Source organism: Peromyscus eremicus, chromosome X, assembly GCF_949786415.1.
Source record: "Peromyscus eremicus chromosome X, PerEre_H2_v1, whole genome shotgun sequence".
NCBI classification, from domain to species: domain Eukaryota; kingdom Metazoa; phylum Chordata; class Mammalia; order Rodentia; family Cricetidae; genus Peromyscus; species Peromyscus eremicus.
In genome coordinates, this window is record NC_081439.1 from 111,585,109 (window position 1) to 111,605,068 (window position 19,960).

The 19,960-nt window shown below is 39.8% G+C and overlaps 1 protein-coding gene across 1 annotated transcript in view; it reads left to right on the top strand.

The window, feature by feature from the left end:
* Stk26 (serine/threonine kinase 26) overlaps positions 1-19,960 on the top strand; it is a 67,750-nt gene that overhangs the window by 10,677 nt on the left and 37,113 nt on the right. Inside the window, exons 2-3 of the mRNA XM_059250884.1 lie at positions 3,367-3,738; positions 3,855-4,005. Of these exons, the coding sequence (XP_059106867.1) occupies positions 3,367-3,738; positions 3,855-4,005 (523 nt within the window). The remainder of the gene's footprint in view (positions 1-3,366; positions 3,739-3,854; positions 4,006-19,960) is intronic.

Sequence of the window (19,960 nt, forward strand, 5' to 3'; positions counted from 1 at the left end):
AAATTGCTCTTAGCTGAGAACCTACATATTTGCTGTGAATCAGTCCATCCACTAAGTATTTATAAACATGGATAAAGTTAAATATTTAATATTGAAAGAATGATAAATATCAGGAAATTCAATCCACAGATGTTAAATTTTATTTAGTTCTTGTGAGTCTTTGTGTGTAGGCCTGCCCGTGCCATGCCAAACTTGTGTGGATCAGAGGACAGCTCTCTGGAGTTGGTTTTCTCCTTTCACCATATAGGTTCTAGGGACCAAACTGAAGTCCTCAGCCTTGGTGGCAAGTGTTTTTACTTGCTAAGCTATTTCACCAGGGCAGATAAATGTTCATTTTTTTTTTTTAATTTTGGAGGACTCATGGATACTTACATGGAATTTATTTGCTTCGCTAATTTTGCACATAGTTTTCATTTATCTAGCTGCTAAATATTCATAGAAATAAGGTCACACGTATCAAGCAAGTACTGAATTCTGTCTGAGGTGCTGTTACACCCTATGAGGCTACCAAAAAGTATCAGATGTGTTGTCTGTCCTCATGGAACACTTTCCAGTGAACTGTGGTAATATGTTGTAACATACAGGTTGACGGTCCCTAATTTGAAATCCAAAATGCTCTGAAATTTTTTGAATGTCAACCTGATGTTCGTTTATACAGCCCCATATTTGAAAAACTGAAATCTGAAACACTTCTCTCAAGCACTCAGATAAGAGACACTCAACCTATATTGTTAGACTCTGGACAGACACCTTGAAGTAAAACATTCAACCATTTTGTGCACGTGTGTGTGTGTGTGCGTGCGTGTGCGCGCGCGTGCACATGCGCGGGCTCATGTAGATGTGTGGTATCAAAAGCATACTGTAATTTGCCATTTTACTTTAATTAAAACCATGAGAAGTAGTGTTGTGTGTGTGGTAGTGCAGGGGTGTCCTGGTACTCATGATATTTGTATAGTTTTCAAACATTTATACCTTCAAAAGGTTTTATGCATATGTTCACATATAGCACACATGCAATATAAAGCAAGGATAAGCAAAACCATAAGGAACCCCAAGGAAATCCCCAGATGTTCTTTATCAATAATAGCAACAAGATCAGCATCCCTAAACTCAAAACACTCATCAGTGTCATTCAGGAACTGTCTCAGTGTCTAGATCTCAAAGTTGAGTGTTACTTCTTCCATCTTACTACATCATTCTAGGCCAGCATGATGTCAGGAAAGTCATTTCTCTGATTTGTTTAGAGTTCACTTGTTTACTAGAACTATACAACATTCTCTTGGGTAGTTATGAAACGTAAGTAACTGGAAAGAACACAGTAGGCCAAAATGGAATGGTATAACATATAAAAAAGTGACCAACTTCAAGGTTAACCAAGAGCAGTGCCTGCAAGTTTAGCCTGATAACAATACAATAAAATATGGTGTCCCCAGAATACATCTAACAACATCAGCAAATAATTATAAGGAAGTGCATTCACTCAAGCAACTTTTTTATTTACTTATTGAGGACCTACTCAGTGTCATGGAACATTCTAGGCTCTGGAAATACAGCAGTAAATAACAAGTAAGATTGTCTTTAGAGAGCTCCCGTTCTTCTTGACAGTTTTTCATAGAAGAGAAGTTGAATCTTTGGCTTCAAGCACCTAGCAAGGTTGGTGGGCAAATAAAAGGCATGCCATGTCCAAAATACAAAGAAAGAGCAACAGTGTAAGCATTGCTTCCATGTACACACAGGAGGATTTTGAAAGTGAGCACAGAGCAGCTATGAAGAGTTGGTAGTGGATCTAAGAAAGTTCAGTGGACCTACTTGAGTTTGGTCTTTAATGATGGAGCCTGATTCACATTACTAACTCAAAACATGATCTAAGAATCACTGTCGGTCTCCCCTCATCTCAGACCTTGTTAACAGTACAAATTCTTAGGCTAACTCCAGACTTGCCTTTTCAAAATCTTCCCTTTGAAACAATCCTCTGAGCCCAGCGTGGGGGCACATGCCTTCAGTTCCAACACTCAGGAGGCAGAGGTAGGTGGATCTCTGTGAGTTTGAGACCAGCCTGGTCTACATAGGGAGTTCCAGTCTAGGCAGGGCTACACAGTGGGATCTTGTCTCAAAAAAACAGACAAACAAGTAAACAAACAAGCAAACTCCTTTGAGATCTCTAGGGACATTAATGTTTAAGTGGCATTGCGGGTAGGCTAGTATAAAGTGTGCATTAGGCTAGTGAGAAGTAGACACTAGATTGGGGCCTACCATTGGGTAGAAACAGAGAACACTTAGACTTGGGGAACTATGAGTTCGGACGATGCAATGTCATCATTTAATAACCTTCCAAGCAAACAGTGACCATATAGAATGTAGTAAGTAGTCGGGGGAACCTCGATTGGAATTCTCCGATGTATCACTTTTTAATTGCAATATTTGAGTCAAATATTTACTTGGCTGAGCCTTTTGTGCTATTTGTTCAATGAGGAGAGAGCAGTGTGACCCAGGTGGGCTCCTGTCACAGTAACTCATTAATTACAAAACACAAAGCCTGAACTTCGAGGTCTCTAGCCCAAAGAAAATGAACTCTATTAGTAATAACCATGTTGATAATAACCAAATACTTTCCTTGGAGAAAAATGATAAAAGAAGAATAGCATTTGTTTGTCTACTTAGAGCTTCCCCACAGTGTGTTGGATACACAGGCTCGTAACGACCTGCAAGGTGTGTTCTCATTTTAGACTGACACTTGAATATTAGCTCCTTCTGTGTTTACAAAAGTGTTTCCCTGAGATTCCTGTGACTGCTATTATTATCACTGTCACTGTTGTTATTGGGTCCCCGAAAAGGGGCTTGCTTTGCTCCTGGAGTTGAGCTGAAGTTGGAAAAAGGCAAAGAGTTGCGGAAGTCACTGCTGTGTATGCTGAATTCAACTATCTGTACTGCCAAAGATCTAATCTCATGCTCCTTGCCTCTGTTATCCTCGTTAATTTTTCTGCCAATAGGTGATTCGTTTTCTAATTTGCCTCTCTTTCACACACGCAGAGATTGTGAGGAGTTTCAGCTTTGCCATTCCTCAACTGATAGCCTAAGGTAGGGACAGACTCAGGTTAAAGTGACTTGAGGCATGTCTAAGGGTAAGAAAACTGAAAAGCGAGAGGGAAGGAACCTAAGGCTCGGAAGGAGCAGGTGTCTGGCTCGGTGGCCCCACCCTCGGCCAGGTGGGGGAGCCAAGCAAAACTTTTGCAACTCCAGACCTCTGGGAGGCTACAGGCACCCCAGCCTTGCCAGCCTGTCTGCAACGTGGCCACGTTCATCCGGGTCGCCCTCATATCCCCCATCCTACTCCCGCTCTCGCAAACTCTTCTGTTCTTTCTCCAGGCCCAGTTGTATTCCAGTTTTCTTGATCCCGGGCTTCTGCTGCTCTCAGCAACCCCAGAGATCCTCCAGCTTCTCTGACTCTGGCTACTTTAGCCAAACCCCTTTGCAGCCTGAAGCCTCAGCTCCCCCGACACCGCCCGGCAGCGGGGTGGAGGCAGGGCCAACTGTGGAACCGCCCCCAACCGCCTCCCAGGCTAGGCGATCGGGCGGGTTGCTGGGGCGCCTCCACCTCCTCTTCCTAAAGCGGCGAGGCGCAGCCGAGCGGCATCACTGGAGCCCAGGTCCCAGCCACCGCCTCACGTACAGCTCTACATTCAGGAAGAGGAGCAGCTCCGCAGTTGGCCACGACCTCGGCGGGCGGGCATCTGAGAGGTAAACTGAGTCCCGGGAAGCAGCGCCGCGAACTGCTCACCTCCCAGCAAGTGGGGTGGGGGAGTGGAGGCTACAAGCCACCAGCCCACTAACTCCACTTCTCTGCGTCCTTCCAGGCCCCGATCGAGAAGCCTGGGAGAGCAGCCGAGCTACCCCCGTAGGAGGAGCCAGTCTGAGCCCAAGGCGCCACTACCGCAGAAGCAGCGCGAAGTAGCAGTCGCCTCCATGGCCCACTCACCGGTGGCTGTCCAAGTGCCCGGGATGCAGGTGAGAAAGCCCAGGCCTCCTCTGCCGCCCACGTGACTGCTTCGGAGCCCCGCTCTGGGCACCAGGGACCAGGGGCAGCCACCAGGCAAACCTGAAGGCAGGGCCTGCTCTCTCTCCAGGTGACCCCAAGTAAAGCTCGAGGTGTTTCCTGGCGTCCGGGCTAGAAGGTGCTTTGCACGGGAGAGATTGGGACGACTGGGGCGCGACAGTAAATGGGGGTTGGGGTTGGCAGGGAAGGGGGCACGTATAAAAATAGGCCAGAACCTTAGGCACCTGTGCTTGTCGGCTTGTTGATCGAGGCACGGGTGAGGACTGGGGGACGGGGGTGGGGGCCCCAGAACTTAACCTAGATGAGATGGAGGCATCTTGGAATGCGTGGGCTAAAACACCCAAGCGGTGCCCCCAACACGGCACACACACAGAAGTTGGGGGCGGAGCGAGACCAGGAGTGGTGGTGGCATTGAATTGGGTTCTTCCTGTGTGCAAAGAGAGAAGAGCAAGATGACTTCTTTTCCTTTTCAGTGCCACTTAAAGGCAAACTTGTATCTCGCTCCCCCACCTGGCCCAGGGGATAGTGCCATGAGGAATGCAGGCTTCTATTCTGAGTACCTAGGTGATGACTTCCCAGGCCCATCTCGTTGTCTCTCTCATAAAGTGCTGAGTACATGTATTTAAGCTTTTGTCCAGTGCAAAGTACTACTGAGTGGGACCCAACTTCTTATTCGAAGCTATGTCAACAGACTTTTTAACAAATCTTTTTTTTTTTTTTTTAAACTGCTATAAGATTTTAAACCGTTTACATTTGACCCTCATCACGCGGTAGCCTAAAAAAAAAACAAAACCTTTATGAATAATAGGTCACAGACTGAAAACACTGAAACTGGTTCCTTGCGATCTTATAAATATGCTAAGCCAAACAAACAAACTTTTTTCAAGTTAGAAAACGTCTAGAACATTGCATAGCTTATGTTTCTAGTGGGAATCAAAACTTTGTGAATTGGAGATTCATTTTCCTGCATGATGCATGGGTTTCATCTTTTGCCTTGGAAATTAGTCTCATTTTATGCATGATCACAAAGGTGATTTCAGAAAAATTCTTACTGCTCAAAGGGCCATTTGTGTAGGATATACATCTACCCTGCGTTTAGGGCAGGTCTGGGTTGAGACTCAGGAAGTTTGCCTGTATTTAATAAAATTACAGAAGGGGAGGGAAAGAAATGCGAAATAGGAAATAGTAGGGCTTTTTATGGTATTAATCCATTTAAGCTTTTCCCAGTACCCCAAACTTTTTTCTCATGCATTCTCATTCCCTGGCTCTCTTTCCCCTAACTATTCTGCCCCACACCCCATTCATTCAGTTCTAACTTTGGTTTTATCTAGAGAAGTAGTAGTTTGCAATATGAACTACAGTTTGGCTCTGTCTGATCTGGAACAGAGTGTGAATTTTCCCCTGCATACCCGGCTTTCTATTATGTGACGAAGTGGAACTTTACATATCTACTGTTTGTTGCTCAGGGGCTCCATGCTCCTTTATCCATTGTGTGCTGGCGCCCGCCCACCCGCACGCATCCTCAGTGCTGCCCCTCATTCATCAACTTTGTGATTCTGGGCAACTCTGTGTGCTCAGGAGAAAATGGTTTCTGGTCCTTATTTCATTTGTCTTGACTTGATTTGATTTATGCGGTTTCTGGTCTTTATTTCATTTGTCTTGACTTTATTTGATTTAGATGGTTTACGAACTGCTTGCTGCTCAGCATTTTCGTCTTGCTCCCTGCTTTGTTTAATTATCTGAGCTGGCTATTTCTTGGATTTTGAATTCTTCCTTAAGGTGGGTTCAAATGGGAATCACGGTTTTGAAATGATCAACTTGGCCTTGCATGGTTTGCCTTCCCAGAGTAGTCCTTACTTTGTCAAACCTTAGGTGCATAGAGCAGGCGTCTCAGTTTTAGCCAAGATACAGTGATTAGTGATTTGCCACCCTCTTCATCTAAATGAAACAGCAAATTCTTAAATTATTTCCATTTTTCTTTCTAGATGTGGTTCTGAAGCAGTTGCTGTAACATTAAAAAAAAACTTTTCCCGTACTTGAAATTATACAGTGACCTAAAAAAATTCACAGTATGCAGCATGACCCTTTAGCCTGCAGTACTTTTGTTTTCTTTTGCAAAAACATGATGTGGAAATACATCTTGGGACCCTAATAGTCTCCCAGAGTTTTGTTAGAGTTAGGAACACGCAACTTTTAGGCTAAGTAGCAACAAGACTTGAATTGCCATGTGCTCTTCAAATTAATGTGGAATAGTTCCCCCAATCAGGGAGAAGTGATTGACCAGCCTGTACGTTCTTAACTGTTTATGTTGGAGAGTTATGAAGATTGATGGGAGAAATGAGTTTTCCAGAAATTAAAGCAAAATTACTTTCTCTACCATGTTTTTCTCCCTCTGAGGAGAGACGTGGCGCAGAAGCCAAGCTACCTGCCCTGACACTAAGAGCCAGCATTGCAAACTTTCAAACAAAGACGTTGCTGTTACCACTAGTGTAAACTATAAAAGAAACTTGGAGTAAAGGAAGAAAAGTCAGCATCTGGTCCAATTCAAACGCATCCTTTATGAAATTAGTTCCTCAAAATTTATATTGTTATTTCCCAGTACTGTAGTAATGAACATTTTTGTCCTATTACACTCAATGTCTAGGATATGATTTTTTGTATTTAACTTGTTCCCTTTTTAGGTTTGTAACTAAAGGAATTTTCCATCCCAGGAGCTGTACTCCTAACCACATTTAAAGTACAACCTTAAAAAAATAATAAACCAATAAACCTGTTTCTTTCCACCGAAATATTTACTTTTTAGTGATTTAAAACCTGTTTTTGTCTTTAAAGCTAAAGCTTGCATTAGTGTTTTTAAACCAATATGCAAAAGCAATTTTCAGTCTTTCATAATGTTTAGCTGAGAGAATCAATTTAGTTGTTCAGCTGAGTATAACAGCTATCATGTTTATTAAACTTTGTGTTATGTCTCTCACTAAAGAAATTTTCTTACTTAAAGAATTCTAAAATTAGCTCCCATGTACCTTTAAATGTGGAAAGGATAGGACAGCTTAAAAATGGTTGTTTGAGATATCAATGGAAATAAAATTTTAGTCTTAATAAACACTTTTGAGGACTTTTAACTAAGGAGTAAAAACATTTCCTGACATTGATGAACTTAGTAGTGGCTCCTGGGAAGGACCAATATAGAAATTTATGACCTGCCCTTAAAGAACTATCAAGCAATACGAAGTCTGTGATCTTACCTCTATAAGTATAAAAAGCATTTATGAATAGAAGAGTTGAAGACCCCAATCCCATTGCCTGGAAGCCCCCTAAACAGTTCAAGCTAAACAACTGTCTCGCCTATCCAGAGGGCCTAGTCCAGTCCCATGGGGGCTCCACAGCTATTGGTCCATAGTTCATGCGTTTCCACTAGTTTAGCTGGTCGTCTCTGTATGTTTTCCCATCTTGATCTCAATGTCCCCTGCTCATAGAATCCCTCTTTTTCTCATCGATTGGATTCCTGGGGTTCGACCTGGTGCCCAGCCGTGGATCTCTGCTTCCAGAAGGTCAGCTGACCCTACAGTATTGTTAGGATTTAGAGTACACATTTCCAAGTGAAGAAACATCCTTAGCTAAGGTATACCTAAGGGTCCGCCTGCATGTTTAAACATACATGAACAGTGCACATACACAGTCTTTGAAAGTGGAGTAAAATCATTTGGGTGATGATAACGTATTTCTCTAGAGAAATAATAAATGATAACTTTGGAAACTGGAGTGGGACCAGATCGTGGTGGCCTTTGAATGCTAAGGAAAAAATTTAGCCTTTGAAATAGCTACTGAACATTTCCATATAATGGCACCCAATAAAAATAGTTATGTATAGGAAGAGAAAACTCCATATTGGATAAATGAATGTACTGGGAAGTTATGATATTTAAATCAGTTTGGTCTACAGAGGCTATTTCGGTGGGACACTCATAGCTATGCAGATGCAATGGATGTTATATTAACAGCTTGCCTTTTATATCCCCAGGTGCCATAAAGAAAAAGACATTGCCTGATTTAATAATTAGCTAGTTACAAAAGAAGAAGTGATATAACTACAGTACATCTGAAGGAAATAAGAATGTAACACAAAAGTACCAGACCTGGCAGGAAGCCAATGATTTCTGCTCCATGCCTGTGGATTTTGAGGAAGCAATGGGATGACACCATAAGATCTCCAACATAGGATTGGAGATGTAGAAGTGGAGCTTTAGCCATTCATTAATTGTTTACTGAGCATCTACTATATAACCCAGCATTTTACTTAAAGATAAAAAGATGAAAGAGGTCCGTAACGTCAGTGAGAATATGTGGAAGTGAAGGCCCTTGTGGTACAGGAAACACTGGCTGTAGGTGAAGGTGCTTGATGGGAGGATGAGAAAGTATGGCAAGATAAAGAAGGAGTGATTAGCTGGGGCAAATTCTTTATTAACTGTCACCCAGAAGCTTGAAGTGAAGGGATTAACTTGTGGCGCCAGATTCCAGTATGTGGAGTTATGTTTTCCTCATTTCTTTCTCAGTCATTGGTCAGATTTGCTATGTGAAGTAACAAGAGGTTGGAAGCATTGTCTTGAACTTAGGAACCCTGTGTTGAGAGGTTGAGATTAAAGCATTAACTATAATGATAATAGCTGGAACAAAATAATCCAAGCCAACTGTTACCTTGGAGGAGTAGGGGTAGGTGTAGTTGGAAGGCTCAAAACTAGGGTCTGGAGGCTGGGGGCTATTGGGGAAAGTAAATGGGAATTGGACAGAGTATAGCATGTGAATCGAATGGCAAGGAGGGTCTAAAACTGGTACTTGAATTAAAAAAAAAAAGTCCATAATGTATTTCCCCTTCTTGAGCCATAGAAAATGAGAGCTTATAATTTGCCTGGTGCTCAGGAGCCAGTGAGCATTTTGGTGCTGTATTGCTTTTATTCTTCCTTTCTTTATTCAATGACCTTGTACAAATTGTCCACAAAATTGGGAATACTAAAAGCTGCATTTCTTTGTCTCAATGAGAGGTTGTTATGGTGGAGTTATCTGTGGAGTATACTTGGAGCTCCTGTGGGCAGTGCATCCTGCAAACACTATCACCATCTCACCTCTCTCCGGCTTGAAATCAAATCCTGACCACCCCACTGCCCCAGTCAGATCCAAAGCCCTAGGCTCAGTTTCCCGTATCTTCTGCCTTGGGCTGCTTTCTATAGATCTAAACTTAGTTTAACTACTTCCCACCAAGAAATCCCATTGGATCTGCTGCATTAGTTCCAATTCACTACTCACCTCTTGGCCAAACCTTACCTGACTTTTAAGGCCAAATCTTCCTTTCTCTGTGGACTTCCTGAGAATGTGCCAAGCTACAGATCCAGCCATTTTCACACAATTTGTGTTTGCTGTCAGCAGCAGACAGTGCCCAATTTATGTCCTGCCTTCCATTTTCTTTAAAAATGTTTGTTAGAGCTGGAGAGATGACTCAGTGGGTAAAGTCTTTGTCACCACCAGAGGACTTGAGCTCATACCGCAGTACCACATGAATACATGGTGGGTGTGACAGTCTGTCTGTAATGTGAATAGTGTTCGGGATGCATACACACATACATATGGAAAAATAATAAGCTGTGTATGCCTTCAAAACTAAGTTGTACATTTGTGAAGTTCTGGACCATGCATTTTACTTTTCTTTATACCATTATTTATGAGTTTTTACATAGATAAAATAATAAAATAATCGATAAAAATAAGTTATTAAAAATACATCTATAAATCTTTATACACAGAGTTGGCTATTGAACATACTATAGACTAGTCCCACCTTTTAATGTCTGGATGTTTTTAAATATGTTGTGGAATGCTTACGTTGCGTGGACCATAAAGACACATTTAAATGTGTACAATAGAGACTTTACACTCTTTAAAATGATTTTAACGAATAATATACTATGTCAAGCATGATGTATTTCAGAATTAATCAGCTGTCTACACTCCGAAGCTCTCATCCGCTCTCCTTCCCAGGTCTTTGGGAGAAAAGGAGAGTCTCATGGCCTTCCTTCTAAATGGGACTGATTTCAGGCAAATTTTTGTCTTTGGGAAAGATGGCTTCCTCTGTCCTCATGTCTTCTTGCCCTTTCATTTGAGTTACCCTTTCCATTGCCCCTTTAGGACTGTTTGCCTCGTCATTAGGACATCCCTACCCTATTTGTGTCTTTGTTCTGTTCTCCTCCTGTTGCCTAAACTACTTTCTGAGGCTTCATTATTGCCTAATCCCCGCTATCACGTTGGAATCTGATCATTTCATTCATATCAATGTATTTTTAAAAATATTTATTTTAATGTGTGTGAGTGTTCGGCTGCATGTTTGTCTGTACACCACACGTGTGCCTGTTGCCCCAGAGATGGTAGATCCCCTGGAGTTAAAGCTGATGGTAGAGCCTTCGTATAGGTGTTGGGAACCAAACCGAACTAGGGTCCTCTGAAAGAGTAGCAAGTGTTCTTAATCACTGAGGCATTTCTTTCTCCTGTATTAATGTATTTTTGACCGAGAGTTCAGTGTGTAATGCTCATATTTTATAGGGACTCATGACTTAACTAAATGGAAATTTAATAGTAGAATTCAACCATCTGCATACTACTTTTGATTTAGTTGTGTCTTCTGAAAGAGTGGCGATATGACTGATTCTCTTTGTTGCTAGAAAATGGAATTTGGAGAATTACAACTAACATCATTATTAAGCATGATACAACAAATTTTTCATTTCTCATAGTTAAGACTCAAAGACTTCCCACCACATGTACATAAAACAATGTCTTTGGAGGAATGCCATGAAGTAAGTAATTTCATTATTATTTATTTATTCATTTAATTTCTGCAGCACTCATGCTAGAACCCATGGCCTTCTGCATGCTAAGTAAGTGCTCTAGCATTGAGCCATATTGCCAGCTCCTCATTTAAAATAAATAATCAATAAAATACCCACAGCTAAAATTTTAAACCTATGTTAGATACATATTTCTTATTTGGTCATCTGCCTCTTTAAATAAGGTATTGTGTTTATAGGAATCAGATATTTAAGATAACAACTAATTCCCATCAAAACTCTTGTGAAATAAAAACTGTGATTGTCTAAAGGAAAATGCCTTCAAAATGGAATTTAAAATAAGAAGGCTGTCATCATAGCCCTGGCTGACTTCATTCATGATCCCCAACCTTCTTTACAACAGGCAAATAACCTGATACTAATGTTCAGAAAAATGTGCAGGCTTATTTCCACAGCAAATTCTGTCTTCTATTCCTGCCTGCCTCTTTATAACACCTCACCAACATATCCCTGCTGCGGCTAGAGAGAGCTGAAGGATGCTGCCAAGAACTCTCCTTAGCCTGTTCTGGACTTGTACAGCATTCTCTTGACAGCAGCCTACTAGCTTTTCTTCTCCTTCATTTATCATAAGATCATGGATTTGAATGATTCATATCTCCAAATATCAGATTAGCCATTAGAATGGCATACTTTCGGATACTCTGGCAAAATTAGAACACAATTGTGGTTCATACTTCCTGAGCCTTAGGGAAAAACCGTAGACAGCTTACATGAAAGAGATGAAAGATTCAAAAACATGCATTGCCACCCCCCCAATCCTCCCTCAACTCTTATGCATCAGTCACAGTGCCCAGTACATGCTAGGCAAGAGTTCTACCATGGAGGTACATTCCCAGCCTCTGACTATATTTTAACTGCTGAATCTCCAACTATTTGAACAATTTCCTTTCCCAATGTGTTGTTGAGAAAACCAGGTACCATATTTTCGTGCTTTCAACGTAGAAAATGTTTACATAAAAAACTTAAACTCTTTCTCTGTGGTCCTTGTAACAGGGATTGTGTGTTGATGGTATTTTCCCTTTCTACGCACAACTTGTTAAGGAGAAATTTGGGAGGAATATATAAGACCATCCTGACTTAAAATTCAAAACACTGAAACAAGTGAGGTTGAAATCAACCAAGATGACTTTAAAAATTTGTTTATTAAAGAACAATAGGGTGTCTAACCAAAGAATAACAGTTTCTTTGGGTTATAGGAGCAGCTTCCTAGCATTGACGTAATGAAGTTTCAGGGGAAGTTGAAATGTATACTCCACTAGATGTGTTCAGTCATTTCCAAGTATGCTGGTGAATTACTCTACCAGATTTCAGTAGTGCCTGGTAACATAATCCTAGGAGTGAATTGTTGGCAGGTGGAGGAAATGCTTCAGGGACATCTAGAAGCATCCAGAGTTTTCTTTGAAAATGCATTTTTGAGCTGCTCTGTTCCAGCATTTTTTAAAAAATATCCTCCCCTAGATTTCCATTAAAGTGCTGGATTTGGGGCATATCACTTTACAGCGTGTATATTAAGCTAGGCTTAGCTATTTGATGCAGTAGAGTTTGAATAACAGAGGAACAGGTGATGGAGGAGGGGTGAGCAACATAGACAATCAGGTGGGGGGGTGTTGTTCTTAATGCAAGAAAATTGGAAGACGCTGAACCAGTCAAAACCATAAAGTCAGAATTTCTTCCCAAACCCTCTGCCTACCAGAGCTGGGAAAGTTTTTGAATTCCTCAGTCTCAATTTCCTGCCGCCTGTCTTAACTTTAAGCAGAAGCACAAAAGAAACCAACCAGGAAAGCATGCACACATGCTACTAAGTATGGCGATAGAAAGTAGAACTTTGACCTCTTGTGGTTAAAAAAACTATAGTCAGAGTGTCTAGCCACCCTGGGGAAAGAAACATTTTTCCAATGTATGCTTTTAAATGCTACTGACCCCATGGGGAAAGGGTTAGCAAACTCATTAGCTCAGAACTATTTTACTTCTCCAGTTTACTTCCAAATCCTTTGTTTGAAATTAGCTCAGAGCTTTCCTGTGGCACCCAGTAAATGGTTATATATCAGACTTTCCGTGGTGGGTTGTGCTGCCCCAAGTTTACTGTTTTTATATTCTCACTCTTCAAGAAATAACTGGTTCTGACCTCAGGTAGAAAGGAGTTACCAGCTGTTTCCAAAACCTATTTTGATTTGGGCATAGGACTTTGTGCTCATCTTTTGAGACACCAAACATAGAAAAGATTTTCTGGCTTCAAGAAGTTTGTAAACTAGAATGACTGGCCATCTACACATTGAGAAATTTTACAGTGCAGGTTGAAACCTTGAATCTTAAATGAGATAGACTGCTACAAATGCACCCCAGAGAAGATAGATTATGTAGAATACTGTCATTTATAAAAAAAAAAAAAAAGAAGAAGAAGAAGAAGAAGAAGAAGAAGAAGAAGAAGAAGAAGAAGTTCATTAGAGAAGAAATACATACACCAGAGGTTTAAGGTAGGTACTAGATAGAATGAACTGTTTTGGACACATTATGAAAAGCCTTGAATACCAGACTAAGACATTTATTTACTTAGTTAGTCTTTAGTCGGTTATCACAAGAAGTTATTTAGCAAGACGAGTGTTTGTTTGGAAGTTCCCTTAAAACTTAAAAAAAAAAAAAATAACAACGCAACAGGCCGGATGGAGATAGGAAAGGTCTGAAGGCTTTAGTTGAAAAGTGTTTGATCTAAGGCATCGGTTCTCAACCTTCCTAGTGCTGTGACCCTTTAAGACAGTTTCTCATGTTGTGCTGACCGCCAACCAAACATTATTTTCATTGCTACTTCATAAATGTAGTTTTGCTGCTGTTATAAATCATAATGTAAATATCTGATATGCAGGATATCAGATATGCAACCCCCACGAAAGGATCATTTGACCCCCAAGGGGCTGAGACCCACAGGTTGAGAACCACTGATGTAGGGTAATGAAGGTCAAACTCCAGCCTGCTAAGAAACCACCTGGAGGGGTTGTTAAAAAAACCCCAAGGCCGGTTCCATTCCCTCTATTTCTGATTCTGGAGGTCTGAGGTGGAGTCTGGGAATTCGCGTGTCTAACAAGTTCACAGCTGCTCCGTTGCTTGGGGAACTCTTCCGAGCACCCACTCAAGGGTTTTCCAGACCTTGGTGACTAATTGAATGTGGGAATTGGAGATGAGAGGGTCAAGAATCAGATATACAGCTGAGTTTTGAAGAGAATCAGCAGAAGGCCGGATTTGAAGTGCTGGTTCACACAGCCAAGCAGAAGCAATTAGCAGCTGGTTTGTTCAGGAGAGAAAATGGAAACCGGGAGGGAACGGATAGAAGATAAAAGCGTCAGAGATGAAAATAACAAGATTCCCAGTTAGCCCTCCAAAGATGTGAATACAACTGTAACCGAGTTCTACAGCTTCAAAACTAAACAAACAAACAAAAATCACAGCCAAAAAACCTTACTCTTCATCCATGGTTTGTTTCCTTCTTCGAGGCATGTTCGCATTATTATTATTATTGATCATGACTCATGTGTGCTGTAAGTAAAGAATTTCTGCTTTTATTATCAATTTATAATTTAAATCTTGTTATGTATAATATATATATATATATATATATATATATTTAACTTCTATCTGAGAAAAAATTTTCACTTAGTGACAGTTTATAATTAGCCTGGTATTAACCTAATTGGCTTCAACAGTGCCATGTTACAATGCATTCTCGCTCTGGGTAAGATTCCTTAGGTGAGAAATTCTTGCAAATAGAAACTGTGGAATTCTGATACCATGCCCAGTGGGGTTCTGTGTTGTCTATAGTAAACAGCTCAGCAAATTCTCTTATTTGGGATGCAAGCACTTATTAAGAACATGAAATCTGGTTAAAATGAGGTAGAATGCCATGATTATAAATGCCAATATTTTCCCCTAAATTAGAGATTTCTTTAAGACCTTTTGCAATTTTCCTAAACAGCATCACTTTTTGTTATTCAGAATCCTCCTCCGGCTTGCTATTTTGCACCATCCCACCTACATGGACCCCCTTAATCAAACAAACTGATCTAATATATCTAGGCTGCTATTAGAAAAAAAAATGTTTATTCATAATCATGGCACTCTGAAGCCAACTTGTGATTAAATATGTAAATTTCTGGAAGGTAGAGGAAGTTAATTCTGAATCATTAAGGAAGTATCAAACCACTTCCTAAATGGCCTTTCTGCTCCGTAACACATTCCCTATACCTGTCAGGTTAGTATGTTAGCACTTGCCAACAGGTACCATGAAGGAAAACCAGAGTCAAGTTCAAACAAAGTATTAGAACTGAAAACAAGGGAAGCAAATATTTGATGAGTTTGCCAACTCCAAACAATGTGAACCAGCTTGATTACCCACTGCACCAGGTTTGTGTTAGATCATTTTTCAATTTCTAAAATGAACAGAAGTTAACCACAACAAAAAGAATTCATCCTTCAGAAATAAAAATTGACTATCCAAAACAGCACATACAGCAATTTCTTAAAGTATTTTAATCTATGTTTATTAATCATTAGAATAAACCCATATAATCACCTGTTTTCCCTTTAGTGAATACAATTTCTTAAGATGTAAAAGTCGATGTTTACCTTATGCCCCATGCTTTAGTGAACACCCATTAACTAGGGTAAAGATTGTTAACTTTAATTTGTGTTGGTGAAAATGATTGATGTATAGATGGATGCATATATGTGTGTATGTATGTATGTATGTATGTATGTATGTATGTATAGTTACACATATAAGGGTATTGCACAGGAAATATATTTTGCATTTGAAAACACTTTATTTAAAAAGAAGGCTCAGTATAAAGTGGACAAAATATGACATGGTCACTAAGTTCAAGAAACAGACAAGTATTACTTGATAATGACATTTAAGTAGGTTTACTCATAATGGAGGGTAATGAAATTTATGGAAAAGTTGTGTATTTCTGAAAAATTGTGGCATTCCTGGTGTTAGCAAATATTTCTGTTATTTGAAAAATCTAGAGAATGTAGACTGTCATTTAGAATGTTCAATCTAAGGTAAACATAATGTATATACATACCTCTGTTGAAAAACTAGACACTTTATTGTGACACATGTTAGTTACACTTTGATTGTGGCTGTTTCTTTCTGATTTTGCTCTCTTGCTGTTTAATCCACTGTGATTCTTAAAGAAATTGAGCTCACAACAGTCTGTTCCATACAGATTATAAGAATTGACTTTTAATGAAATTCGATGCCAGTGTTAAGTAGTTTTAGAGAATTAGAATTGAACATTATGTGGGATTACATTTATCAAGATTTCCAATATTCTGCTTAATTTCTCCCATAGAACAGTCTCACAGAGAATCATTGTATCAAAGGACCCGCCTTTGATAAACACAAATCTGTTCACCTCTTAGTAAAATCAGAGATTCTGGGCAGTATGTAAATGATTTGTAATTAATAGAAACTCGTTGTCATTGTCCAAGCTAGTTCTGAAGCTAAATGTGTTACAGATGTTTCACACTATGGATTCTAAGGTGACAGGGAATGGATGGAACCAGAGACTGGAGTCTGACTCAGTCACAAACAAAATCTTGTACCAGGAAGCTGCTTTTTCTTCCAACTATTTATTTCTTTATAAAAAAATGACTGTCACTGAAAGATCTTTTGTTACTCTGTCACTGACTTCCCAAAGGGCAGATAAAATGAAAACGTGGGTTTCGAGTAGTTAAGAATGACTCAGTTTTGAGACTTTAGCATAGGTGACACCTCTCTGGTCGTCTTTTCAGACTGTGATTTCTGATACTAGCAAGTGAAGTAACTATTACCTTTACTGCTGTGGGTTACCTGTCTTCCGAGGTTCAGGCATCGTTTTTGGAAGCCCTTCTTAGGGAAGGTAGCATTTCCTAATTAATACCAGAGGATCACTGCTGTCTCCTGAGTAAACAGAAAATGTAGGTGAAGGAAAGCAGTGCTGGACTCTGAGAACACAGAAAGACAGCATTTCCAAGGAGGGTGCAAGGAGTCTTTTGCTTCAAAGACTGAGAATTTTGTCTATTTTTAAGAATGGGAAATTTCCCTACTTTCTGCAGAGTGGAGAAAAAGCAAACAGAAAAGGAGATTGAGGAGGTAATAGTTAATTCTTTTTTTTATTGTTGCTTGTGACTTCTGTGATGATTGATTTGTAATGGCAAGAAAATGTCTGTAAAAAGGATTTAGGGGGTAAGAGAAAGCTTGTGAATGATTGGGGAGATAAGTAATGACAATAGGGTGGTGATTTTAGCTGCTTTTCTGATTAAGATGTGCAAGTTTGGTTGCATGCATATCGATCTAAATAATTGTTTCTAGATACCTATAATCATTTTAGGTGGTCTTATACTTGTGTGTAGCTAAAGGCTTACTTTCTATTTAAGCAAGGAAAGATGCCAGAATATCATGGATTTTATTTGACTCATTCAGACTGCTGTTTTGTGGGGAAGAAGGACAAAAGAATGATTCTCACTTTCAAATGATTGGACTTAATATAATGGTTACATTTTCAATAGGTTCTGGCATTCATGGTCTCCCTGGAGGAGGGATTAGAATCGGTCTTTGGAGCACTTCAAGACTGAAGAGCATCTCTGGTTTACTTTGAAATAAGTTTGCCTAATGACTGATTTGTGTTTTGGCTGAGAAAAGAGTTCAACCTGTAGTCATCCAGGTTTTTTTTTATGTTTTTTTTTTTTTTTTTTTTTCCTCTAGGAACGCCTAATGGATATTGAATATTGTATTGTTTCTATTACTGATTTAAGTCTGCAATAGTTTACAAGGTATAAATATCTTCATCCTTTGTAGAAATAAGAAGGGAAACAACACTGAACCCACTTGCTTCTCCTAGGGGTTTCAGTGCTGGCTCCAGCTTCAGGATAGAGAGCTCTCTTCTGTTGCTCACCTGCATCCCTCTCTCAGTCTGGATAACAAGAAGCATTTTAATCTGATTGCTCTGCTGCACATTTTTTTCCTTTTTTTGATGACAGTTTGACATCCAATTACAGTGTCAGGGATCGAAATTCTGGTGGATAGATAAGGCACAGTTTTAGATTTGCTAAAATACTCTGTTAGCTGAAAAGATGTGTTCATTGTGAAAGAATATTCTTGGGAAACATAACCAAGTATTTCCCAAGCTTGAGGATTGGATTTTTCAACCGCAGGGGGTCACTAAATTGTTTCATCTAAACTCCGAGGATGAAGAAGGCAGTCCACTCCGTTTCCCGATACTCTAGCATCTGCCCAACTGTGATATCAGGAGACAGCACGAGTAACACTCATGCTGTCAGTCTGGGGCATTAGGGATTTCGACCAAGACAGTGTTGTTGTTGTTGTGGTTCAATCTTAGTGAGTTTCCTTACTTTGCTTTAGTTTACTTTGTTTTGACACAGATTCTTAAAACATAGCTCAAGATGGCCTGGGATCTGTAGCAATTCTCCTGCCTCAGCTTTCTAGGTGCTGGCTGGGATTATGTGCCCGATGCACCATATCTGGGTTAGCTATTATTTGTGCATCAGGGGCATTTACAAAGATTTATATATTGAAGAGTGTTGATTCCCGTTCCAAACAAATTTTGAATGAGATGTTGTGTGTTTTCTTTGAAGGCAGTTAATATACAATTAATTTTTGACTGAGAAATCAGTTTTTCTACTAAGAGGCAAGGCTATAATGTTTGCCTTGTAACTGAGACAAAGGAAGGGGGCTTGAAATTTGACATTTTTACATTCTCCCTTGGTAAATATTTATGAATGGCTGTGTATTTGGTTTTGTGTTTTTGAGGCGAGGTCTAGCACTATAGCCCAAGCTGGCCTCTCATTCACAATTCCCCTGTCTCCTCCTCCTCCTGAGTGCCCTCCCATGCCCCAGTCCTTGATTGATTGTGTTTTTAAAATATTTATCATTCACCTTACAGTGGAGCTTTTGGAATTTTCTCAAGTAGGACTTTGTTATCTGAATCATGAAACAAAGGAGGTTTCCAATTCTCCTTTGAAGGACACATGACTAAGGCTAATTCTGTTTGCACTCTAGAGCAGTTATGATTGTGTGTGTGTGTGTGTGTGTGTGTGTGTGTGTGTGTGTGTGTGTGTGTTTAACATATAGTAGGTTCCTGATGGCAACAATTACCACACTATGACTGAGGACCAAATTCTGCCACAGCTTGTTCATGTGGCCTGCAAACTAAAATAATATTATTGCTGATAATAATAACAATGAATATAACCATGCTGGAGATGGAACCCCACACATGCTGGGGAAGCAGTGTAACACTGAGCTCTATCACCAAGCCCCACTTGAAGGAAGAAAAAGATGACACTTTTTATGTTTTTAGAGAATTGTTTTTAAAAATATGACACCAGGGACTGCAGACTTCATCTGACTCATAAAGCCCTTTTCAGAAAATGTTTCCCAACTCTACCTTAGGACCTTGACCCCTCTAAGAGTTGCTGATCAGGAGAAAGAAAGGGTTTTATATTTTTTCCTCTAAAGGTAGGTGCAAAACACCTGATTTATATGCTGTCCTATTATTAAAATGAAGTCAAGGAAAGACCTTAGATTATAGTAAATTTAACTTATTTTTCTTCACTTCTTAAAGATAAATTTTAGCCACTGAAGTATATAGAACATTGGATTGGTAAGAATAATGAAGGCTGAGCAGGTGTATTTATTTATGGATGCATTTAACTATTTTTCTCAATTTTAACACAGAAAATAAAAGAATGTAATGAAGGGCAGAAGATAGCGTTAATTGCTTTTGTTGGTATTTTAAATTAAACAGCTGTATCTGTTCAAGGAGGGAACTGGATAGCAAGTGTTAAGTGTCAGAAATAATCACATTTGTTTCTTCCTTGTACTGAGTAAGTAAGTGTCTTCCCCCTACAATTAACATCTCAGGTACCTCGTCAGCAGGAAGGAGAAGAATACTTAATCAAAAATGCATTAAAATTATTAGATCATAGCTTGTGAAATAATCAGGCTCTACCAAAAGCC